At 33.4% G+C, this 26,973-nt stretch overlaps 1 protein-coding gene across 4 annotated transcripts; it reads left to right on the top strand.

Annotated features, from left to right (window-relative positions):
• The first annotated feature begins 1,199 nt into the window (after positions 1–1,199).
• On the top strand, positions 1,200–5,842 carry LOC111311850 (E3 ubiquitin-protein ligase SIS3-like). Of its 4 annotated transcripts, none has more exons than XM_022911618.2 (10): positions 1,200–1,525; positions 1,612–1,650; positions 1,952–2,018; positions 2,134–2,207; positions 2,566–2,704; positions 2,793–2,885; positions 3,069–3,134; positions 4,019–4,138; positions 4,701–4,814; positions 5,237–5,842. In XM_022911618.2, the coding sequence occupies exons 1-10, from the start codon at positions 1,497–1,499 to the stop codon at positions 5,636–5,638; spliced, it is 1,143 nt and encodes a 380-aa protein (XP_022767353.1). In that variant the 5' UTR covers positions 1,200–1,496; the 3' UTR covers positions 5,639–5,842. The 4 variants fall into 4 exon arrangements, with proteins under 4 accessions (XP_022767353.1, XP_022767383.1, XP_022767373.1 ...); XM_022911648.2 differs by having other exon boundaries at positions 1,202–1,525; positions 1,612–1,646; positions 1,792–2,018; XM_022911638.2 differs by having other exon boundaries at positions 1,202–1,525; positions 1,612–1,646; positions 1,756–2,018.
• The last annotated feature ends 21,131 nt before the right edge of the window (positions 5,843–26,973 follow it).

Genomic DNA, 26,973 nt, shown 5'->3' with positions numbered 1-26,973 from the left:
TGCATAAAATTCATACGTGACAATATAAACATAAATTAAATGATGCATATTATTTTTGCATTATTCAAACCTTTAATTGTTCATTATATTTCTTTTCTAAATAGATTTGATTTAGTGAAAATAACATTTTTAGTATTTTAAACTCCCCAATATTTAAGTGAAATTAAAAAAAATCGATTCTTTACTTGAAAAATTCACATAATTTTTTTAAATATTTTAAAAAATTAAGATAATATCCCTTTACAAAAAAATAATTACTTGAATTCGTTTCAATATCTAAATAGGCTTTCTAAAATCATTTTTTCATAGAGATATTATCTTATGTTCTTATTTCTAAAATTTTCCCTTTTAAAGAAAATCATTTTTAAATCATAAAATTATTATAAATTATTTTTATTCAAAATGCTATCATATTTATTATTATTACTTTGCCAACCTCAATTATCCATAAACAAATCCATTTTCAAAACATATATTTACATATACATTCACCTATTCAAATCATATTAACAAAGCATCAAAATAAATGCGCAACTAAAATAAAAAAGTAATGCCGTAAATAAAAATTGAGGGGACATTTACCCAAATGAAATCTTGGAGCATAAAATTGATTCCAATTGGCCCAAGTCTGATAGGCTTGTAGATCGGACTAGAAGTGGGCTGGATCTTGCAGTAATCCGGACGGGTCTATTGCGTCGAGTAGGTAGTAGCTTTATTTTTAATTCTTAATATTTTTCTTTGTTTTCATTTTTTTTGATTTTTTAAAAATTTTCAAATTTCTTTTGAAATTCTTGAGAATTTCTTTAGCATTTTAATTTTTAAAAATTTTAGGATTTAAAAAATTTTTTTTTTGGTGTTTATTAATTTTTAAAATTTTTTTTAGATTTCTTTTAAAAATCTTTCTTTTTTTTAATTTTAAAATTTTTTTTTACCTTTTAAATTTTTAAAAACTTTTTTTCTAATATAACTATAATAATAAAACGATAATTAAATTTTTTAATAGTATTATGATTTTATTAGACATTAATATTACGTTTATAATTTAATTAAGGTGTTAGATTTAAATATCAAAATATATAATAAAGTAAAAATTTATGTACAAAATTTTTAATTTTTTTTAAAATATTAAACTAACAAAAAAGTTATAATACGAGGATATTTTTGTATTTAAGCCTTGAAAAAATTACACATTTTATTTAGCGTCTCCATTCCGTTTGCAAATTGCATGTCCTCTTGAAGCTGCTTCTTTCAGTTCACCTTACGAAAATACTATTTTTTTTCTTCTTCGTTATTTCCGTAATTAGTTTCTCTTTAATCTGAGACTGAGAGTTGTTTTGCTACAAGATAATCTCCGTACGGATATATTCTCATTCGGTTGCATCCATTTCTGTTTCTTTTTAATCTTCCAAATGAAGATTTCTTCTTTGGAGTTTTGCTGTTGTTACTCCCTCTAAAGCAGCGTTTCTTTCTTCTCTCATACTTCAACTTGTTCCTTTATGGCCATCCGAGGAGTCGATTTCAAGTGGTTTGTTTTTCATTTCTTTAATTTTTATTTCATTTATTTCTTAAGTAAACAATTGGGGTTTTATTATTTTCTTTTTGTTGTTGCAGGTATGATGGCTTCTTCTTATCTATGCTGGCTACAAGTGTGTATCCTCTATCTTTTTTTTTTTTTTTTTCTCAATTTGGGTTTTCGTTTTTCTTTTTATTTTTCATGATTTTGATTTTGAATTTGGTTTTTGTTTTTCTTGCTAGTTTTGTACATTTATTTGAAAGATTTTATTTTCTAAGGTAATCTTTGTTTTGGTACTGTGGTTGCTGGAAAATGGAGGAAAGGGGGAAAGAAACTGAATCTTCGTTGTTTTCTTTTGAGGTTATAAACATCCAAACTGGGGGCAGAGGATTATGTGGAAAATATTTGTTTCATCTTTTAACAATTGTTTTCCATTAGAATCATTGTTGCAATCAATTGGAAGCGCTATCATCTTTGTACATACCCATTGCATATATGGATCGTGGTGAGTTTTTTGGTTTTAAGAATTTTGAATGGATTAAAAAGATGTTTCCTTTTGGATTTTTGCTGATGTAGGAAACATTTCTTCTAAATTTGGAACTTAATGGCTATTGTTTCAGGTTGATTACACTACTGTGTTCATCTTTCGGCTTTTGATGTTTGTAGATAATGGACTTGCCGCTGGAATGGGTTTGTAAGAACTTATCTTTTACTATTGACTATTTAGTAGTTCAAGAAAGAGTTTGATCATGGTCTTATTAATTAAACATCTTAAAGTAGAAATTGTTGCTTTTTAATTGCTTCGGTTTGCTTTCATGCTTCTCAACTTAGATGCTAGAATGCCAATTTGCCAGGAAAAGTATGGTTAAAAATCTATTTCTCGGCATTGTACTGTTTGATTGTCTGTTGCATTAGCTGCAATTCTTTCCTCTATAATAGTTGCTTGAGTTTTTTCATACTCGAGAGCTTTGTCTATAAATATAGTATTCTGTTAGTAGCTGACTTTAACTTGACTGGTAATTCTCTTTTGTTTGGCTTAAATTGGTTTCTAGGGATTTTGGATGGCAGCAGAGGTATGCTCGTTTTTGTGGAAGAATAGTGGTTCTTTCAATTCTGTCTCTGCTACTTTATCCATTTCTTTTGGCTTGGACTGTAATCGGCACTCTATGGTTCACCAGTGCAAGGAACTGTGTAAGTGTTTTATGATTTTGCAGTTGTCAGGATTATTGTCTAGTGCAAGCTATCTGATCACTGGAGGTAATGTTGTAAATACATGCAGTTGCCAGAAGAAGGTCAGAAGTATGGTTTCCTAATTTGGCTGCTTTTTAGTTACTGTGGACTGCTCTGCGTTGCTTGTATGTCTATGGGAAAGGTTAGTGATGCCTATCTACTATTTGAGTGTCATTCAATTCATCAATGACCTTGATGTGTGTTAGACTCATGATGAGGGCTTTCTCATTGACCATGATGTGTACCTAGAGCATAAAAAATGTTGGTTATGTTGCTTTTTGATTGCTCTGTTCTTATCATTGTTCATGAAATTCCTTTTCTGCAGTGGATGATACGGAGACAAGCACACCATTTACGTGCTCAGCAGGGGATTCCTACTTCAGAATATGGGGTAACTTCTTGAATGTATCGCTACATATATTTTGAGTTGTGTATCCTGCAAACTTTGCTTGGTTGATTATTTTCTTGTAATTCAGCTATTAATCACATATTACTTATTTGAAAGTTTCATGGAAGTATAAGATGTGCAAGGTGTATTGTTTATATGGAAATATGGATAAAATATACTTTCATTATGTGAGAAATGAATCAAGAAAAGGTTAATGAGCTTAGAGAAACAAAAAAGGGTTTGACTTTGTATGGATTTGAGTGTAGAGTGGTCTTTATGGGGGGTTTATGATGTAAATCATTGCACAATTTTTGTGCGAAAGGTTTATTTTTCATTCTATTTTCTATCCAATCTTCATGGAGATTTTTTGTGGGATGCTTGACTGGAATTCCTAATTTTTTTGTTTGACATTACAATATTGCATCTATCTTTGAGTAGAAATCTAGTTCTAATTATGTGAATGCACAGGAACATTGACTATCATAGACAGATTGACTAGTTATGCAAGATTGACTATCATAGCTTCTTTGTTAGAAAGGTAATGCAGACTATCATAGAAAGGTAACATTGACTATCGTAGCTTCTTTCTTATTGTAGTGACGTAACACACCCTTTGTCTTACCTGCCATTGAATTCAGAGAAGTACCTAAAGTGGTTCAATTATTGCATATCTCTTTAAGCTTAAGAAATGCAGGTTTTGTTTTTTGTTTGAATTATTCATTTATCTCTTCTTCTCTCCATTTTTTCTAGTTTCTAATTGTGATATAATTCCTTGACTATGTAAAACATGTGTGAGCAAGTGTTAGTAGTTTTCAGAGAAAATCTATTTCCATATTAGGTACAACGTCAGTATGATGGCTCCTGAACTAAACACTTAATTAATCCAGATTTTGATGGACATGATTCGGGTACCAGATTGGGCATTTGAAGCTGCTGGTCAAGAGATGAGAGGCATGGGCCAAGACACAGCATCATACCATCCTGGACTTTATTTGACAACAGCTCAGGTTTGTGCTTAGTTATTCTGAATAACATTGATGGTTTCCCTTATTTTAAAATTTTATTGTACGCATTATATTATAATTACCTAGAAAAGGTGAGGCTGAAGTCGCTCTAATAGATTTTCCGCATTTGGACTATCCAAACTTACAATGTAGAAGCAGCTCAAATGAACTTTGGGGCTTAGTCTATCTATGTAAATAAAATCGTTTGGAAAGTGGAAATGGGCAGCATTCACTGATTACTTAAATGTAGGAACCGACAACTCCCTTCCCTTCCCCTTAAAAGAACACACACATTCACATCATGTATAACCATGTGCATCCATTTTGGATGTCAAATCAAAAGGTTTCCCAGTCACTAAATTTTGAATAAGTTTCCTAGTGTCTTGCTCTTTTTGGAGAATGTCATCATGTTCCCAATGTTCCTATACTTCTTAATATAAATTTTCTGTGGTTGGAGTGGATGCTATCCTTTCCAACCCGATTGCCTTGATGCAACTATCACTGTATATCTAGTTTTATGAGCTGTAAATCCAGATTTTCTATCCATTCTGTCATCTTTGTTCAGAGAGAAGCAGTGGAGGCACTCATTCAAGAACTTCCAAAATTCAGGTTGAAGGCTGTTCCAACTGATTGCAGTGAATGTCCAATCTGCTTGGAAGAGTTCCATTTAGGGAATGAGGTAAAACCTTTTGGTCAACTCTTGCGCTTCATCTATGGTCTTCCATTTATATGTACTTGTAGTTATTTTCATGGTATATATTAAATGAAGTATTCTCCATCAATTAGAAGTGAGCTGGATTTATACTCTGTACATTTTGGCTCTGTACAGGCAATTTACATTGATGTTAAATCTACTATGGTCACAGCATTGGAAGTTTATGCTCATATAGTCCCCAGTTTGCAAATCCTAGCCTGGCATATACATTTTCAAAATCAATGCAATCCACACAGATCTTATAGAAAACAAGAACCTAATACATATGAGAAGTTTTCCTTGATTTCACATCTGAAGAAGCTTGTATATTCATAGTCTGAAAACATATTAAATTGTACGTTTTGGTTGTGGCATATGACCTGATTTTCTAACAAGGAGTGGTGCAGGTTCGTGGCTTGCCTTGTGCACACAATTTTCATGTAGAATGCATTGACGAGTGGCTTAGATTGAATGTGAAGTGTCCTCGATGCCGATGTTCTGTGTTCCCAAATCTTGACCTCAGTGCCTTATCCAATCTCCGAAGTGCTGACTCTGAACGATCATATGCAAGTGTAGTAACAACAACCCAATATGTGAGAACTCAGCCTCCCAGTCAGAGCTATATATTGAGATTGCAAGGTTTTCTCCGTCCAGTCCGAACAGGCAATGCTGGAGCACCTAATGATGCAGATGTTGCTCTAGAAACTGCTGAGAATGGAGGCTTAACTGTGGCAGCACATCATTCTACAGGCACAGAAACTGCAGCAGGACATGAGCTTGGTGGTCACTCCACTCCACCGCAACACTGAACTTGTTCTTGAATTTTCCTTGAGGATTTTTGCTACATTTTTCTAACCTCTAGCCGAAACAGGCTAGTCGATGATGTTTGAGCATGGCCATTGCTAAACACTTGCACTGGTTGTTCAATGTAATAAATGACGTATAAATTGACCTTACAATAGAACGAGTTCTCTGATGCAAGAGTAGTTAATTATGATCACGTTGGTACCAAATGCCATCTTCCATGTTTTTAGTCATGTCCACGCCAACAGTGACGGAGCTATGTTCCCCAGTTAAACAGGGGGGAAATAATAAAATAATTTAAAATTTATTTTGAAATATATAAAAAATTATTGGACAAAATGAACGATCTAATTAAAGTCAGGGGCCCATGGGCGATGACTTCGGGCCCACCTAGCCTTTTCTTGTCGAAATCATTATAATTAGCTAGATATGAGAATTTGTATATTTGAATAGTATGTATTTTATATTAAATAAGTGTAAAATATAAAAATTATTGATTTATAATATATGTTAGTTAAATATTGAACATATATTAATGTTTTTATTAATTTATATATAATTTTTGTTAAAATTTTAAATATGTCATTTTCATATTTTTTCAAAATTTTCTTGTCTTATTTTATTATATTGTGTTTGATTAACATATATGATTACATTATTGATAAGATGGTTATTATTTTTAGTTGGAAACAGAAATGAGAAATTATTAGTGATTCTTCTTTTTCGAAAGTTTTCTGAAACAAAACAAAATCTGATAAACTCCTGGTCCGATTAAGAAATGTGTGATGTTGGAAGGTGGCTCATTGTGGTTTGTGCTTTTGTGGGGTAGAATAGCAAGCTCAACTGTGAGGGTAGGGTTGTCAACCCACCAGGGAATTAGCTTAAAAGGAAAAAAAAAAATTTTTTTGAGGACTGGAAAGCAATTAGATATGTGATTTTAATCTTAACCATAGATAGTTGACACGGTGCAAGCCGCTGCTTTTAAGACTTGTCTTGCAATCAGGTAACTCAAATGTGGAAACAGTTCTGACATCCATCCCAACACATACTAAAACACTCCATTCTTTACAACTAATTAAATCCTTATTCTAACGAAAGTTTTAATGAAGTTAACTTCTTTTGTTAGCCGAGATAAATTAGTATATCATATAAAAATTTTTTGCTATAATTTTATAATTATTTAAATGAAATAAAAAATTATGTAAGGTCTATTATTTATAAGTTTTAAATAAAATTTGAATGGATCTCATATAATTTTAAATTATAAATGAATAATAATACTATAACAATTATAGGTACAATATTCTCGAACGTGTAATAAATAATGTCACATGCCAAATTTTGAGCATGTATCAAAATGAAAAAAAAAAAAAAAAAATTTTCAGGAGTGTCAAAAAAAAAAAAAAAACAACTATTCTTTTTTAATTTTAACACATACCTAATGAATATTGCACAACAATATTTAGTGAGTGTTTGCCTCAACTTATTGAAGAGCTTATTGATTGTAAAAGCATAATTCAAATGTTTGATTCTTAAAAGTCTAAAAATTTTAGTTTATGTGGGAAGTAGATTTGGATTTTTAGTTGAAGTTATAAATCAAAACTTTTTCAAAAAGTGCTAATTTTAATAAAATTTTTTACATTCTTACTTTATTCTTCAATCATCCATAGAATTATAAGAGGATTATATTATTTCACATTATATTTTTATTTTTTCTATTATTCTCTTGAATTATTTTTTATTATAATTAACAAAATATCTTTTTATTTCTTTATTTTTATTTAAAAACTTGTGATTTAATTTAAAAAAGTTGATTATTTTACTTTTTATTTATTAAACAATACAAAAATACCATTAAAGAGTTTTTTCAACATTTTATGACATTTCTGTATTAAGTTTGCCAAATCTTTGTTTAACTTCTTTTTATAGCACTTTTAAAATAGCTCCATTTCAATATCACGTCTAATAAAAACTTTGATTGGGCCAAACAAGCCTTTATTCCACATTATTTTTCTATGTGATTATTTTATTACAATTGGAAGAAGAATTAACAATGTTAAAGTTTTAATTTAAATAAAGGTTTAATTGATTGTAAATAATCTATTAGTGTTAATGGGTTTTTTGGGTATCTTAGCTAAAAGAAGGTGAGGTGAGGTTGAAGGAAAGACATTTAAAACCTACAGTCAAAAAGCACAATTAGGGGGCACCTAGGTTGTTGCTTTAGGGTGCACTTTGACGTTCAAGTCATGGATGTATCTGAGGTGAGGTAAGGAAGGAAAAAGAAGATAATGAAGTGTATATGGGAAGCTTTAGAGGAAAGAAAGCTTGAATGTGTAGGTTCTCTTTCTTTTATGTACTTGAATGTCCTATTACCTTATATATGGGACCATAAGTGGAAATTTGACTATTACAGTTGCTAGTTAACGAGATGTACATATGGAGCTCGAAAGGGATTCACGTGGGTAGTTGTTAGTCGCATTTAATGATCCTAAGTAGGCATGGGCTACATTTATTGGTCCTAGGCAAGTTGGATGCCAGCTGATCAATTCTAAAATGATTGCCTTGACTAAATGTCAGTAGGATGTTAGACAAGTTCTTCCTTAAACAAAAAGTAAGACATTTCTCTAAAAATAGATGATGTGGTGATATGGAGTGCCTTATCTAAGTGACCTCAAGATATGGTTGTGTTTACCAAGCTGTGATCAAGTTTACTGATGATGAGGTAATTTGGATGTAACAATTGCCTCATAGGTCTATAGGGGTTATAAAATGACAATCCTCAAACCATTGTCTAAAGCCTAAAAAAAAAAAAAAGAATAAAAAGTGTTTTGGTAAGAAGGCAATTGTGGCTTGGCGAGCTTATCATTATGATGTGTATTTTTAAGGTGAAAAAAACATCTTTGGTGAGTAATTATGCTAATGCATCCCTGTGGGGCAAGATGTGTGCTCGACGAACTTGATTGATGATAAGTCATTTTGAAGAGTAGTGGTTATCTTTTGGCAAGCTAGGGGGTTGGTATAGTCACAAAGAACAGATAATGAGGATTTAGGAAAATTTTTGTGATGTTTTGGTACTTGTTTGTGGAGCACACATGATTAGAGCATATTTTGGAAGGTGATGATGCATGGCACCCATTCATGTTTTTAAGGGATGTGACTGGACAAGCTACATGTCGCATTGGGAATAGAGAGTTGTCATATGAAATTAATGGGTGCACTTTTTTTTTAAATGCATCGATTTTAAGAGGGAATGTATGTGTTTATTTTTTGAAAAATGGTAACTAAGGGTTTTTTAATGAAAAATTAATTTTATACCATTCATAAATCAATTGAAATGGTTCAAACATGTGTCATTTCAAAAGTGTCATTTAATGCTTAAAAAATTTTAAATTGGTGCCATTTTAAATATAATGTTTAGCTGGGTATAAATAAGATACTTAAAAATTTTTGGACTTTATTTTTGCTTATTGTCTTTGAGAGTATTGTGTTTTTGCTTTCTTCTTTTTTCTTACAAAATTTCAAAGCTTTTTTCTAGTATTTTTAAAGTAAGGTTTTTTTCATTTTCTTATTTTGCTTTAGTATTTTTGTTTGGATGTTGTGAGAGAAAAAGAAAGGCTAATGGCACCAAAAGGGAGAATTATCATTTGAGAGATCTAACAAAGAGGAGAGAGTTAGGGTTCCAGCTATAAAAACCCAAAAAAAAGTTATAGGTAGTTAAAATAAGGGCCATGAAGGCTAAGGTCGTCAAGGTGGTGATGGCCACAATCGTGGCATTGTCATTAGGGATATGAGGGCTCCCATTGTTAATGTAAACGTCCCCATTATTGGGAAAAGGGAAAGAAAAACAAGATAAAGGGAAAATGATAGTGGTTGAAAAGCTCAAAGACTTGGCTTCTGTACGTTGCCACCAAATAGACATCCTTACAATATGGTGTGCTAGATGATACAACTTGCCCTAGATTTGTGTGTTTCAATAACAACAATCTCATGTATAAGATCTTCTTACTCCATTAAAGTTCACCGTCGACCAAGTGGGAGATTATGAAAGAATGGTGAATTCTTCTTTCATAACTTCAGGCAAGGGTTCCATCTATCGTTGAACTTATTTTTTCACTTGCTGCTCGCTATGCTCAACATTGCTACTTTACAGATTGTGCTAATCATCTAAGTGATCTTGGTGATATATTTAATCCATTGCAAGATGAGTGAATGGATTCCTTGGTGAATGTGATCGTCACCTTGTAGGCATTGAAGATGGGTAATGGCTAGCTATATTATTTGCAGGCATGTGGTAAGACTTTGGTGGTGGATTTTCCCTCAAACAGTCATTTTGAGTATGATCAACATGTGATGGTGTGTACTAGGATGTCGAGTGTGAAGTTCCCTTTCAAAGTCAATGGTCTTATGCTAGCAAACTAGCTAAGAAGATCCTAGAGTTGATTAAGGATGAATCCAAGCAAGTGAATGCGATCATAGATGTCAAGATCTCATACAATGAGCTAGCCATGTCAAAAAACATTTTTGATTACTATTTCGTGACTAGAGAAGATCAAACCTTGGCTCTTATTGTCCAATGAGTCATATATGAGAAAAAAAGCTAAAAAGTGGAAAGCAACCAAGGGTAAAGATGTAGAAGCTTATCCTAAAGGTAAAATATATGTTATTTGTTAAACTATTGTATTTGTGATTTGACTTATGTTATATTAAAATTGTTGTAATTGGTGACTTATGTTATTTACTTGTAATTTTTGTTCTTTTATGCAATGGAAAAAGTGGCTGTGAAAGCCAAAAAACCTGAAAGACTAGAGGTTAATCAAGCAAGCCTTTTGACTAGGATTAGAGAACCCTTCTACTAGGTTGCAAAGCCAGCCCCTTAGGTAGTTCTTGCACTAACTCTTACACCAAAGGTTGTAAAGCCAGCCCTTGAAGTAATTTTTACACCAACTCCTACATCGAGAGTTCAAAAGGTATAAGGTACTAGAGATAGTAAGTGTGGTAATGATAGGGAGAGGTTGGAGAGTATGAACATGCCTAGTAACAGTGGCCCCTCTAAGGGCAACTTTTATTTTTGTTGATAACTTTTATTCTTGTGAACTAATTCTAATTGTTATGCCTTTGTTTTTAGAGATGGATCGCGTTGTTAAAATTTAAAGGGTGATAGGCTAATAGAGGTAGAGAAGGAAAAGATCTATAACTATCAACCCTCATCTTACCAAGAGATAGATAATGGAAGCTCTCATTTTTCTACTATTATTGCTATTACTATTTTACCGTCTCCATTTTTACCATCTGTTTCTGCACCTCTACCAACTCTTTTAACCATAATTGTGACTTTTATAGTTCCATCCAAAGCTCTTACTGTCATATTTATTATTCTTTCACTACAAAAAGTTTTTACTTCTACACAACTAGTTACTTTACCAACCTTTGCTACTGTGCCAATTGTTGCTTTAATCTTAGCCTTTCTATCTCTATCATCATCAACTGAGGCCACCATTGTCACATTACACATTGAATTGGATAGGTTGAGCATTGAACAATTTAAGATGGCTTTTAAGGCAACTGTTCTTTCTTTATTAGGTATGTTGTTGAAAGATTAGACAAGGTTTATTTTGTGAGTTTTGCTATAGTGTTTGAGAGGTTTAGGACTCTATTTTTTGCTGACACTATTTATGTATAGGCTTTGCCAGCTTACCCAAGTTCGCTAGAGACAGGATTCAATAGTTTTCTCTACTTAATAATTTTTAGATTAAGCTCTTCCTAGCTGTTAATGTAAAGATTATGGTGATGAAGTTGTTGTTTGTTTGCTATGTTTAACACAATAACTAGCTTTCATCTATTGTTATGTTTTTTATAGCCTTTGATAATAAGGTAGGCATTTATGAACAAATAAGGCTATTGGTTGACTAGATGCACTTTTGGATAGAAGAGTACAAAAAGAGTGCCAGATAAAGGTTGACTAGGAGGTTCTTGTAAAAAAAAAAAGATGCTTAAGACTTGAAAATCTGTAATGCCTCCCTAAGTAGGGAGATGGAAACCATAAAGGTCAAGATGATAAAAACTATTGGCAAAAACATAGCTCTCTAGTAGTTTATGGACAACATTTTCTCCCATCTGTAGATTGTATAGGGAGAAAAGAATAAGATACAAGTAGAACAGGTAGGTCATTGTTTGAGTCATTGGGCAAGGCGTTGAGTGATGGCATTAAGCATTCTATTAGAGTTTTGATGTTGGTTGAATTATGGTTGAGAGGTTCGATTATTGTTATTATGCCAATCTTTTCTCATTTGTTGGTTATGAGCTTGGCAATTATCATGGAACCATTAGCTTAGTGATTAGTCTAGCTATTTTTACCTCACAGATGTTCTTGGTAACCTTGATTTCTTTTGCCTTAACGAATTTTTAGGCTGTTTCATAAAGTTGGTATAGTTGTTCTAGTTTATTCTTAATTAAAGAGTACATGAGATGATCATGCCTGACTCAGAGGTAAATGCTTGAATGGACCATTTAGTATTCAGATCCATGATCTTTAGTGTGACTGCACTAAACCTTTTTAAGTATTACCTAAAGTTTCATATGATTTATGCTTCACAGCTAATAAGCTTGCAGAGGAATGCATGTTAACCTTATTGCTAAGAAAGTGTGTTAGGAACTATCTACTAAGGGTGTCAAAACTATCTATGGTAGTTAGGGCTATATAATAGAAACAAGTTCTGCCTCTTTCATGTACAGTGATGGGGAAAACTATGCATTTCACTATATTAAAAACATGTGTAGGTCCATGAAGATGCTGAAATGATCCAGGTGGTCTTTCAGGTTAGTAGCTCTATTGTAAATATCTTTAGGAAGTCTGAAGGAGTTAGGATATTTACTTGTCTAATGGTAGATGTAAAAGGGTTATAGTTATCTTTAAGCTACTAGAGATCTTTATTCTTTTTTTTTTTAAGTTGGCCAAGTATTTGCATACTGCAACAACTTGCGTAGCTAACTCATTGTCAAGGTTAAGGTTTGCGTGGGCTTGGTTTGGTGCTAGGTCATGTGTAGCTTGATTATTGTGGTAAGTGTTGTCTTGTAGGGTTTTGGGTAAGTGTCTTTAAAATGGATTAGTGTTTATAGTACTAGTGGTTCCCTAAAGGATGAGGCTAAACTTTTTTTGGGGTACAATCTTTCATGAAAGGTTGTTGGGTGGCCTATTGGTATTAGTGGAGTAACCTTTGTTGTGTGGCCACCTGGGCATTTAGGAGCTATATTTATGTCATCAAGGGTTGATAAAAATTTAAGAGGAACCTTTGTATGTTGGGCTAGTAGATTGGGATCTGTGGTACTGGGAGCAAGATATGTATTATAGGAATTGCAAAAGGAATGTTTTACCATTATGTGGCATTTATGGGTTTTGATGATGGGATTTGTACTACAGGTGGTTGGGATATTGAATTTAGAAAAATTTATTAACCAATTCACTCTCTCTTGATTTATTTCGAGTCTTTAAACTAATAATTGATATCAGAGTTAGTATTTTATATTGTAAGTCGATAACCTAAAAATGATCCTAAAAATAGCTCAAAGAAGTATGATGATCATTATGGAGCAACTATTCTCAAGCTATAACAAATATGATGGGCAACAAGAAATATGTTTTATAACAAATGAAACGGTTGCTACATTTCTTAGAGGTAAAGGCCATTCCATTATAAGACCTATTTTTATTGGTGACAACTACTCATATTGGAAAACTAGGATGAGATTGTTTATTCAAGCTAATAACTAAGAAGTTTGAAAGGTTATTGTAAATGGTCTTCAAATTCCAATAAATATGGTAGATGATAGAGAGATGGTTAAACAAGAAAGTGAATTAGATGCCAATAATATCAAAATGGCTCAACTCAATGTTAAGGTAATGCATACACTCTTTTATGCATTGGGGCTTAGTGAGTACAATAAAATTTTTTTTGTGTGAAAATGCAAAAAAAATTTTAAACAAGTTGGTTATCACTCATAATGGTACTATTAAGTGAAAAAGACCAAAATCGGCATGCTTACTAATGATTACGAGCTATTTAAGATAAAATCAGAAGAAATCATTAGTGAAATGTTAAACTGCTTCACCAACATCATTAATGGTTTGAAGGCTCTACGAAAGACTTAATCAAATGTGGAAATGGTGAAGAAAATCTTAAATTGTCTACCAAAGAGTTGAGAAGTTAAGGTGACAGCCATTAAAAAGTTTAAAAATCTTAACACACTCTCTTTGAATGAACTCATAAGTTCTCTCTTTACTTAAGAGATAAAGCTCAAAAAAGGATAAGAACCAATAAAAAAAAGTGGTATTGCTTTCAAATCAACTTTTTAAGGAGATGAAAAAAAGTTTGAATAAGATGAGGTTGATGAAGATGAAGAAATGGCCATATTTATAAAAAGGTTCAAGAAATTTATGAAAATGAACAAGTTTTCAAATAGAAGAAGACCACAAAGGGAAATGAACAAAAGAGAATCAAGTAGAAGAGAAAAAAATCAAATTATTTACTATGAATGCAACAAACTTGGTCATATCAAATTTGATTATCCTTTTGTGAAAGAAGTAAAATACAATGAAGCTAAAGAAGAAAGCAATGGTGCAATATGAAGTGATAATGACTCTCTGATGATGAATCAAATGAGAAAAAAGTAGCTGACCTATATCTTATGGCTTTTGATGAGCCTAAGGTAGATGAGTATCATTAAAAGGTAAATTCAAACAAGAACAATCCATGGTACTTTGATGTGGATGCTCAAAGCACATGACTAAAGACAAGACTTAATTCAATGATTTAAAGGCTAAAAATGGAAGAGATATTACATTTGGAGACAACTTCAAAGGCTAAATTGAAGGGATTGGCTCTATTGGTAACAAGTCTTCTACTACTATAAAAAATGTTTTACTTGTGAAAAGACTTAAGCACAATTTATTTAGCATTAGTCAATTGTGTGATAAAAGACTTAAAGTTATGTTTGAATCCATGTGTTGTCAAGTGATTGATATCAAGACTAACAAACTAGTTTTTATTGGACATCATTAAAGAAATGTTTATATGGTGCATTTGGATAATCTATCTCTAAAAAAGTTTGTTTTATGGCTAAAAAAAAAATGAAAGTTGGATTTAGCATAGAAGACTTGGACATGAAAGTAGGCATGTAATTTTAAAACTTTCTCAAAATGATTTGGTTGTTGGTTTACCAAAATTGAAATATGAAAATGACAAGGTTTGTGATACATGTGCTCAAGGAAAACATAGAAAAATCTCTTTCAAACCTAAGAATTATCTTTCAACTACTAGACCTCTTCAATTACTTTATATTGATTTTTTGGTCCTACTAAAACAATGAACCTTGGTAGAAACTAATATGGGTTTGTTATTATTGATGATTTTACTAGATATATATGAGTTCTCTTCTTAAATTCAAAGAATAAAGCTTTGGAAAAATTCATTACTTTTAGCAAACAAATACAAAATAAAAAAGGTTACTTAATTTCTAATATTAGAAGTGATCATGGAGTAGAATTTGAAAACCTTGGCTTTAATGTGTTTTGTAGTGAAAATGGTATTAGCCATAATTTTTTTGCTGTTAGAACTCCTTAACAAAATAGGGTAGTAAAAAAATGAGAAGTAGAACTTTAAAAGAAATGGCCAGAATCATGCTTTGTGAAAATAATTTACCTAGATATTTTTAAGTGGAAGCCATAAATTTCTCTTGTTATGTTATAAATAGAGCTATGATTAGACTAATCTTGAAGAAAACTCCTTACGAGCTTTTCAAAGGAAAAAGGCCTAACATAAGTTATTTTCATTTTTTTGGTTGCAAATATTTTATTTTAAACAATAGAAAAGATAATCTTAGAAAATTTGATGCAAAAAGTGATGAAGACATTTTTTTTAGGATATTCTTTGAATTTAAAAGCCTATAGAGTCTTTAATAAAAGAATATCTGTTATTGAAGAGTCTATACATGTTATTTTTGATGAATCTAATCTACCTTTGAGAAAGGTGTCTCTTGATGATGATAATGTAGGTATATTTTAAGAAAATATCAATGATGAATCACATGACATTGAAAAAAACATTCAAATGGAGGATGATGTGTTTTTAGAGAAACTACAACAAATAAAGTAAGAATCAAATCATCATAGAGAAATGAGGTACGTCAAAGATAGTAAGATTATTGGTGATCCAACTCAAGGGGTAAGAACTATATCTTCTTACAATGTGTATAATTATGTTGTTTTTTTTCTCTCATATTAAACCCAAGAACATAAATGAAGCTTTAAAGATGATCATTGGATATTAGCTATATAAAAAGAATTAAACCAATTTGAAAGAAGCCGAGTGTAGAATCCTAGTGATTATCCTATTATAAGAATAAAATAGATAAGCAAGACAATATTGGTAGAAACAAAGCTAGGTTAGTAGCTTAAAACTATAGTCAAGAAGAAAGAATTGATTATGATGAAGCCTACACCCCAGTTGTAACGTTAGAAACCATTAGGATGTTGCTTGCATTTGCATATTTCAAAGATTTCAAGCTCTTTTGAATGGATGTCAAGCATACATTTCTAAATGGTTTTATAAGTGAAAAGGTGTATGTAGAGCAACCTCTTGATTTTGAAAATCTTTAATTTCCAAATCATGTTTGTAGATTGACAAAAGTTTTATATAGTTTAAAATAAGCTCCTAGAGCTTGATATGAATGATTATCAAAATTTTTAATTGAAAATAGTTTTATTAGAGGGATGGTTGATACTACACTTTTTATTAAAATAAAAGGAAAAGACAATCTCGTTGTGTAAGTTTATATTGATGATATTATATTTGGTGTTGCTAATGAAGCTCTTTGTTAAGAGTTTGCTAAGACTATGCAAAGTGAATTTGAAATAAACATAATGGAAGAGCTTACATATTTTTTTGGATTACAAGTAAAGCAAATAAAAGATGGTACATTCATCAATTAAGCCAAATACATCAACAACTTGGTCATAAAGTTTGAATTAGAAGAATCAAAGTCTTACGTAACACCTATGAGCACTTTAACAAAAATTGACAATGATGAAAGAGGTAAATATATTGATTATAAATTGTATAGGTCAATGACTGGTTTATTGTTATATCTTATTACAAGTAAACCGAATAGAATGTTTAATGTGTGCTTATGTGTTAGATTTCAATCATCACTTAGAACATCTCATTTACCTGCTATTAAAAGAATTTTTAGATACCTTAAGGACACTCATAACTTAAGATTATGGTAGCTAAAAGGTTCTTCTTTTGCTTTGCATGCTTAGTCTAATACGAATTTTGGTGGTTGTAAAATTGATAGAAAGAGCACTTCCAATACTTGTCAATTATTTGAGAATATGCTCATATCATGGTTTTTCATAAAATAAAATAGTATTACTTAATCCATGACCGAAGTAAAAGATGTAGTGGCCGATAGTTGTTATACTCAAATTTTGTATATTAAACAACAATTAGAGGATTTTGAAATTATCATGGATCATATTCTCATTAAATGTGACAATACTAGTGCCATCAATCTCACCAAAAATTCAATTCAATATTCAAGAACTAAACATATTGAAATTAGGCATCATTTCATTAGAGATTATGTTCAAAAAGGTGATAGTGTGCTTGAATATGTTAATACCTTGCATCAATTAACTGATATTTTTACAAAACATCTTGATAAAGATAGATTTTATATAATTAGAGGAAAACTTGCTATGATGAATGCTCATTGAGATGAAATTCTTGATAAATTGACATATTTATGCCTTGTTTGACCAAATGTGTGTTTATCTTGATATACTTTTGAAATCTTGTTTATGATTATATTTGTAATTATATGATACATATTTGAGTTGTTATATTGCATGCATATTTATTAAAAAAAAAAACGTTAAAAATTTTTTTTTTTGCTACAAGTGAACTGATCGATCCTAGTAGATTGGATCAATTGGTTTTTCTTTCAGTAGCCAAAATAGTTTAGGAATTATAGGACCTGATCAATCCCCTTTGGACCCAATCATCGATCCATTGCATGCTCACGAGTGCCACAAGTTACTTACCCGATTGATCCCCTTGTGACCCAATTGATTGGGTCATGAATGGTTCACCAAAAAAGCCCTGTTTTGAAACAAACTTTCTAGTTTCTCTTCTCTTTAATACTAGTCGACTCTCATTCCTTTTCATCTTTCTTGTATTTCTCTTTAAAACCCTAGGTGTTCATGTTTCATGTTTTTTCAAAATTGGTCAATTTCAACCAAAATTTTTTACAAATGACTTCATATCTATTTGATTTCTTGCAAAATCTTCATAAAAAATTCTTCAAATCACACAAAAACCTTTACTCATGTTTTTTTCAAATCACACTCTCTATATATTTGATCCCCTTTTGTCTTCCCAGTTAAAACTCCTTCATTCACTTAATATTTTCACTTCTCACAAATATATATATATATATCACTTTTTATCATATTCACAAATTCTTTCATCAATTTCTCATAAGCTTATTTTTTTTTACTATTCCATTTTCTCTATGGCATCTAAAATAAGACCCTCTCTTGCCATAAGGAGAAATCCACCAAATGAGGCCTGTAGTTCATTAATTAAACCTTTTTCCAACTAAAATTTTGATAATCCTACAGTTAATGAAAGATATGAAACCCATTTTGCTTATAGAGAAGTCAAGCAAGGAAGGGTAATCAATCTTAATTTCCTCTAATCCATTTAATTTTCATATTTACATGTTTTTGAGAATTTTGGTTGGATAAACTATTTTAGCTTGGATGGTGTCATAACGTCTAGATCCGGGGATTTATCGCCAGACATTGACTTTAGGGAGTCGCCACCAATCTTTTTTTATCCAGGTGTGATTGGCCACCTAAGGAATCTGCCCTTTTAGGGAACACCTAAGCTTAAGGGTCCCTAAAAGAATAGGTTCGGGTCTGCTTAACCAGAACAGAGTTCGGGAGTTCGGTTACGTGTGAGGAAGGTTATAGCACCCTCACAACGCCCATCAAAAGATGGTACCAGCTTGAATTTGTGTTATCCAAAAGCCTTAAAATTTTACCAAGTAGTTAGTTGTTGAAAATTATTCTCAATTGACTCTAATACTTTTAGCAGAAAATTGAGAAAATTCCCTCACCTCAAGAGTATGCAAGAAAAACTACTGTTTCACTTGCAGAGGCTCCGTCGTCGGATTATTTAAAGAAAAATCAAGATCAACCAATTAATTAATTATCGAAAATTATTCTCAATTGACTCTAATACTTTTAGCAGAAAATTGAGAAAATTCCCTCACCTCAGGAGTATGCAAGAAAAACTACTGTTTCACTTGCAGAGGCTCCGTCGTCGGATTAATTAAAGAAAAATCAAGATCAACCAATTAATTAATTATCGAAAATTATTCTCAATTGACTCTAATACTTTTAGCAAAAAATTGAAAAATTCCCTCACCTCAGGAGTATGCAAGAAAAACTACTGTTTTTACTTGTAGAGGCTCCGTCGTCGGATTAATTAAAGAAAAAAGAAAAAAAAAATCAAGATCAAAATCAAAGTCAAATAAAAAAAAAATTCAAAAAAAAAAAAAAAAAAAAACCTGGAGCGGCTCGGATCGCGGCTCGGCTTGGTGCGGCTCGGCTCGGCAGGCTGAAACGCGCGGGTCAGAAAGCGGGTCGACGCTTCGGGTCGGGTCGGGTTCGGCAAAACGCGCGGATCCTCTTATTAACTTAAAGCCAAAACGACGTCGTTTTGGGAGGGTATAAAAGGCACCTTCCTCCGTTTTTCAGCAGACCGTTCCTCCCCTCTCTCTCTCTTCTTCCCTTCTTCTCTGCCTTCTCTCTAGAATTTGAAGAACGCCGGTGCCGGATTCTGGAAATTTCGCCGGAATCTGGGAATTTCGTCGGAATCTGGCCGGATGGTCGCCGGTTTCTGGGATTCTCCGCCGGAAACTGGGTCTGTCACCGGAAACTTCAAAGTTCGCCGGAATTGTTGCCGGAAAATTCAAAAGTCGTCGGAATTTTCGCCGGAATCTGGAAATTTCCCAAAAATTTCCAGAAAATTTTTTCACCAAATTTTTCTAAAAAATTTTTCTCACTGCCAGAACACTCCTAAACTTTTCCTTAGCTCTCTAAACACCCCTATTCTCTCAATCAGTAGCTTTTGCTTCTGTTTTCTGTGTTCTTGACTGTTCCAAGGGGGTCCCTTTTTATAGGGATTGATCAGGAGTTTCTGATCAATCCCAATTCCTCTTTGGACGGGAATTCAGTCTTTGAATCCAATTGGACTCTTCTGATTGAATTCCCCTTCAGAGTGGGAGTCTTCAACTTTGAATCCTAGCCCTCCAAAATAAAAATTAAAATAAAATTAAAAAAAAAATCTAGATAATTGGAAAGATAAATCAAAAGATAAAAAATTTTCAAATAATATCTGAAAATCAGAAAAAATCAGAACAGATAATTAAAAAAAAAAGATAAGAATAATAATATAATAATAATAAATATATAACTATATACATATAAATCTATTCTAATGAAAAAAAAAATATATATATATATACATATATTAATACATAATAATAAATAATAAAATACACAAGAGAGAAAAAAAAATAAAATAAAAATAAAAAATAAAAAATACGGGTAAAAATTCAATTGGGCCTTGCCCATTTGGGGCAGGCCCAAATGATCTGGGTCAGGCCCAATTGATCCGGGTCAGGCCCAATTGATCCGGGCCTGGACCTGATTGGGTGTCTACAGCTGCCCCTCTTTGCGTATTTTCTGTGAGACAGAAATTGCGCAAAGACGTAGACACCCAGTCAAGACCCGACTCGACATTTTCATTTTTTTTTTTTTTTTTTTTTTTAGCTCCTCTTGACAGAGGCTCTACGACTTTGAAAAAATAAATTGCTCCTCTAAACAGAGGCACCACGACTTTGGAAAGATAAATTGCTCCTCTAAACAGAGGTACCACGACTTTGGAAAAATAAATTGCTCCTCTAAACAGAGGCAACGAACTTTGAAAAGTAAATTGCTCCTCTAAATAGAGGTACCACGACTTTTGGAAAGTAAATTGCTCCTCTCAACAGAGGTACCACGACTTTGGAAAGTAAATTGCTCCTCTAAACAGAGGTACCACGACTTTGGAAAGTAAATTGCTCCTCTAAACAGAGGCAACGAACTTTGAAAAGTAAATTGCTCCTCTAAACAGAGGCAACGGAACTTTGAAAAATAAATTGCTCCTCTAAACAGAGGCAACGAACTTTGAAAAAGTAAATTGCTCCTCTAAACAGAGGCACCACGACTTTTGAAAAGTAAATTGCTCCTCTAAACAGAGGCACCACGACTTTTGAAAAGTAAATTGCTCCTCTAAACAGAGGCACCACGACTTTGGAAAAATAAATTGCTCCTCTAAACAGAGGCAACGAACTTGGAAAAGTAAATTGCTCCTCTAAACAGAGGCAACGAACTTTGAAAAGTAAATCGCTCCTCTAAACAGAGGCAACGAACTTTGGAAAGTAAATACTCCTAGACAATCATGTCCGAAGGAGTTGAAAGTTGTGTTTGAAGGGATTTCAGGAGATTATGCCCAAAGGTCTTATAAATCAACCCTGATACCAAGAGACATCCTATTTCGAGGATTAGGAACTTACCTGACAAGTTTTTTCTCAAACTTGCAAAGTCTTTTTATATCTGTCTTTTTCATGTGGGATGTTGGAACACCCCTGCTTCTTGAATTTGTACACTATACTTTCCTGAAAGTAGTGTATGCTATGCAAATGCATATGAATTTCAATGCATGCTATGCAAATGTTGGTCAATTAATTCCTGTTCAATGTATGGTACTCAAGTTTCTCAAGCTCTTTTTTCTTTCTTGGGTGTCAAGCCCTTTGATTCCTCAAGGATCCAATTGCACTGCTCTTCTAAGATCGAACCAGTGTAGCTCTTAATTGTCTCTTCCACTCAGATTCTTCCTTGTTCTGTTTTTCAATACTTTGGAATAAGCTTCATCAATCGATCATCACTTGACCATCATTCAATGAATTTCTCAGCAATAACAAATTTTCAAAACAAGTTTCATCCACCATCATTGGGTCATTACTCTGTCTCAGCATTAACCATTCAAAAACAAACTCTGTCCACTGATTGTCTTCATCATTCAATCATAACTTGCAAGTCATATCGATCAATTCATCACTTTTCCAGATTTGCCCCATCATCTCTTTTAGGTTTCTACCATTTCTTCATCATCTTAGATTTCTTTTCAAATGAATGTAAGATTCTTTTAAGTACATGTTCATTCATTCATTATCATTTCAAATTTTGACAAATACAATGCAATCAAGCATTTTCTCAATTCATTCTAAGGGTGTAACAATAAGAGGACAGAAAGTGAATTATGGTAAAGATAATCAATGGAGATCTATTTTGGTAGAAAATAAATGGGAAAGAAAATAAATGGGAAAGGAAATAAATTGGATGTCATTGAGGTAAATGGTATGTTCAAATGATGAATATTCAGACAATTTTCAACATTAATCTAGGATTCTTTTTTAAAAACTCATTCAGTTACTGTTGAAGTCATCTTGAGCTTGGCGAACTCTGCCCCAGTCTTTGAGGGATCTTTAGATGTCTTCGATCTTTCTTTCATGTGAGCCATTTGACCTGGATCTTTTTTTTTTTTTTTTTTTTTTTGGGTACCAAAATCACCCTTTCAGGTTTTCAATTTGGATCTCTTTTTTCATTTTTTCATTTTTTCATTTTTTCTTCTTTCTTTCTTTTTCTTTTTCTTTTTTTTTTCATCATCTTTTTTTTTCATTCTTCACCTATTATTGACATCCTTCATACATCAAACTTTTAAGGTAATGTAGCATGATTCCATCGCTTCATCATGAGCATATCTTTGCTCAACATATGATCATTCAAGTTGAGTATTCACACTTGATCTAAATGGACTTTTCAAGGCTGTAATGTAGGCTAAGGTGAAGGGTCAAAAAAAAAAATGGATATAATAGGTTCAAAACATATATTAAAAATGTTCAAAACCAAAGGATCATTTGATACAACTTGGCATTTTGCCCCACATCATTTCACTGCTTTTTCTTTTCTCACACAAAGGATCTCATTACTTTGCCCCAAATCATGTGTGGCATTTATTTTTTTCTTTTGCTTTTCTTTCTCTTTTCATCTTTGAGACCTTTTGTGGTTTTTTTTTTTTTTTTTTTTTCAAAAATTACCCTCCAGTGTAGAGGGTGATCCTTGGTTGGGGTTCTTCAAAAAAAAAATGATAAGCTCAAGGGGGTAACAATAAATGGTTTTTCAAATGGTAAAAGAAAAGATGGCCATTTTTCATCTCAATTGTGAATACCTTTCTTGAACATCATCTATTGAACAGAGCTCATGAACTTGTATAAAATATTGCACACCTTCAAGATATATCTCTTTCATCTCTGGTGATGGCTTACCCTCTTTATTTTCGCTCAAATCATCTCCTCTGTGAATGAGTTCTCAAAATTAAATTCCAGAATTATTGTTATCATTGTCTAAATATTCATCATCTGAAATTTAAGAATGGGAGTGTGAAGTTATGGAAGGTAACAAGGCATGGAATAATGGTAAAGTGAAAGAGAAAAATGTAATGAAATGCATTGACTTGCCTTTATTAAAATGATAACAAGTGAAGTCATATTAAAAAAAAATCTAACATTTTTGAAAAGAAATCCCAAAATGACAAAAGAAACCTTCAACCAGCCTTATCTCCATTGACATCTTGCCCCTCAATTCATTGTGACTCTCCAGATCCTTTCTGTTCTTGACTTTCACTCAGTACGCTAACATGAGGTGTTGTTGTTTTTCCCTGATCAAAACTTACCATTCCATCATTGATCAACCGTTGCACCTTATACTTTAAAGCAGTGCAATTTTCAGTAGAATGGCCAGTAATTCCATAATGATAGTCACAACGGGCTGTAGGATCATACCACTTTGGATAGGGTGGTTTAAGTGGTTCCACATGGCTGGGGGCAATCAAGTGGCTATTATAGAGTTCTCGATATAACTCTGTATAAGTCATAGGGATTGGATCAAATACAGGTTTTTCTCGAGTAGTCCGTTGTTCTCGCGAGCCACTGGCTGGGTTAGTAGGGCGGATTTGGGTTCTTACAGGAGCTTGAATGTTAAGGCGATAAGTGGACGAATAAGATGGTTGGGGAGCTAGCTGGTATGGGTAGGATGAGGCATTATTCACAGCGGGATAGTATGGAGAGTAACCTTGAGATGGATAGGGTTGATAACCGTCGAATTGTTGTCTATCAGAGCTCACAGCTTGAGCTTCAGCTTCTTTCTTTTCTGATGTCTTCTTGGTTTCTCCTCCTTTCAACTTGCCATTTTTTATGGCACTTTCAATAATTTCTCCAGAGATTATCATGTCAGCAAAATTCTTTGTTGCATTCCCTATCATCTTTTCATAATAGGGAGGTTTTAAAGTGCTAACAAACAGCACTGTGGTCTCTTTCTCTGTCAGTGGAGGTTGTACCTGTGAAGCTATATCTCTCCATCTTTGGGCGTACTCTTTAAAAGACTCGTTTGACTTCTTCTCCAGATTCTGCAAAGACAAACGATCAGGAGCCAAATCGATAATGTGTCGATATTGACTGATGAAGTCATGTGCCATATCACTCCAAGAGCGAATACGAGTCCTATCCAACTGAACATACCATCTGGCGGCAGAGCCAGTAAGACTGTCCTGAAAAACATGCATCAAGAGTTTTTCATCATGTGCATGAGCTGCCATCTTTCTGCAATACATGGTGATGTGGGTTTTGGGACACTTTATACCGTCATATTTTTCAAACTTTGGTACTTTGAACTTATAGGGGATAACCACATCAGGGACTAGGCAGAGCCCAGCAGCATCTACTGACCCATAACAGCTAAATCCTTCCACAGCCCTTAGCCTCTGCTCTAGCATGCTAATCTTGGAACTTTCTTCAGCCTCTACTCTCATCTTTTCCTTCTTCTTCTCTTTTAAATCATCTAGATCAGGAATTGGTTCTGCTGCCTTTTCAGTGAAGACAGGATTTATATAGCTGTTATACTGTCCTGGGTTGAAAGCTGATGGCATTCCAAGATAAGCAAAATGTTGTGGCGGGACCTCTTGGGCAGACTGGGCTTGAGGTGGGCCAAAACCTGGAGGGTACAATGGGTCAGCCACTTCTTGCTGGCTTGTACTTCCTTCAACTCCTTTTCCTTTATTCATATTATTGAGAGCCTCCAGAATTTTGCTAAGTTCATTTTCAATCTTCTCCTGAGCTTTTTCTAGCTTTTCAAATCTATGAGAACTTTCCTCCTCCATTTGCCTTGCTCTGGATCTTGTGTTGTATGGATGAGCAAGGTTTTCGCTAGATGGAGCTATCCTCGGACCTTGAGTACCATACTCATGATTAGAAATGTTATGCTGTGCCTTATGTATGATGCTTTGATACACAAATGAAATGTACATTTTTTTTGAATGAAATCTAGCATGAAATGAATGCAAATGATTGTGTTGAAACATGATCATGAAAAGAATACAGATGCATACAATCAGACAAACAACATAGTTAGTTTCATGAATGAAATGAAAGTAATGCTGATGCATAACATTACAAAAAATAATACACAAAGTTAAGCAATCAAAATGATTAGATAAACACCTTTTTTGTGTCCTAATTTCAGGGTATATCTATCATTGGGTAGAAAGGACTCTATCCTAGGGTTAGGCACTCTTAAGGTTCACTACATGTGGTTTTAAAGTCAGAGTCTAAAGGTCCTCAAATTGTTCCTTACATCCTTGTCCATCACAGACTAGTAAGGCACCCTAATCCTCACCCATTACAGGCTACAAGCGGAAAAGGTTCAATTTGAGTGGGAGTATTTCGCTAGCCACTACGGAGGCATTAGACCTCACGAAAGCAATAGGTACTTTACTCCCTCCTAGAGGGACGGAGCTCGGGTATAGAGCTCATGTTATGCACATGCACATGAATGACATAATTAACAAGGTAAATAAACATGAATGAATAATAACACACATATACAAAAATGGTTCAATTTTATTAGGCTTTTGGATAACACAAATTATTTGCTGGCCTGACTCTTAAAGTCCCCAGTGGAGTCGCCAAGCTGTCATAACGTCTAGATCCGGGGATCTATCGCCAGACATTGACTTTAGGGAGTCGCCACCAATCTTTTTTTATCCAGGTGTGATTGGCCACCTAAGGAATCTGCCCTTTTAGGGAACACCTAAGCTTAAGGGTCCCTAAAAGAATAGGTTCGGGTCTGCTTAACCAGAACAGAGTTCGGGAGTTCGGTTACGTGTGAGGAAGGTTATAGCACCCTCACAACGCCCATCAAAAGATGGTACCAGCTTGAATTTGTGTTATCCAAAAGCCTTAAAATTTTACCAAGTAGTTAGTTGTTGAAAATTATTCTCAATTGACTCTAATACTTTTAGCAGAAAATTGAGAAAATTCCCTCACCTCAAGAGTATGCAAGAAAAACTACTGTTTCACTTGCAGAGGCTCCGTCGTCGGATTATTTAAAGAAAAATCAAGATCAACCAATTAATTAATTATCGAAAATTATTCTCAATTGACTCTAATACTTTTAGCAGAAAATTGAGAAAATTCCCTCACCTCAGGAGTATGCAAGAAAAACTACTGTTTCACTTGCAGAGGCTCCGTCGTCGGATTAATTAAAGAAAAATCAAGATCAACCAATTAATTAATTATCGAAAATTATTCTCAATTGACTCTAATACTTTTAGCAAAAAATTGAAAAAATTCCCTCACCTCAGGAGTATGCAAGAAAAACTACTGTTTTTACTTGTAGAGGCTCCGTCGTCGGATTAATTAAAGAAAAAAGAAAAAAAAATCAAGATCAAAATCAAAGTCAAATAAAAAAAAAATTAAAAAAAAAAAAAAAAAAAAACCTGGAGCGGCTCGGATCGCGGCTCGGCTTGGTGCGGCTCGGCTCGGCTCGGCTCGGCTCGACGGGCTGAAACGCGCGGGTCAGAAAGCGGGTCGACGCTTCGGGTCGGGTCGGGTTCGGCAAAACGCGCGGATCCTCTTATTAACTTAAAGCCAAAACGACGTCGTTTTGGGAGGGTATAAAAGGCACCTTCCTCCGTTTTTCAGCAGACCGTTCCTCCCCTCTCTCTGTCTTCTTCCCTTCTTCTCTGCCTTCTCTCTAGAATTTGAAGAACGCCGGTGCCGGATTCTGGAAATTTCGCCGGAATCTGGGAATTTCGCCGGAATCTGGCCGGAAGTTGGC

The sequence above is a fragment of the Durio zibethinus genome, chromosome 9 (genome assembly GCF_047325235.1).
Source record: "Durio zibethinus cultivar Kanyao isolate XHJ-2024 chromosome 9, ASM4732523v1, whole genome shotgun sequence".
Lineage (NCBI taxonomy): Eukaryota > Viridiplantae > Streptophyta > Magnoliopsida > Malvales > Malvaceae > Durio > Durio zibethinus.
This window is presented reverse-complemented; position numbering and strand designations above follow the sequence as displayed.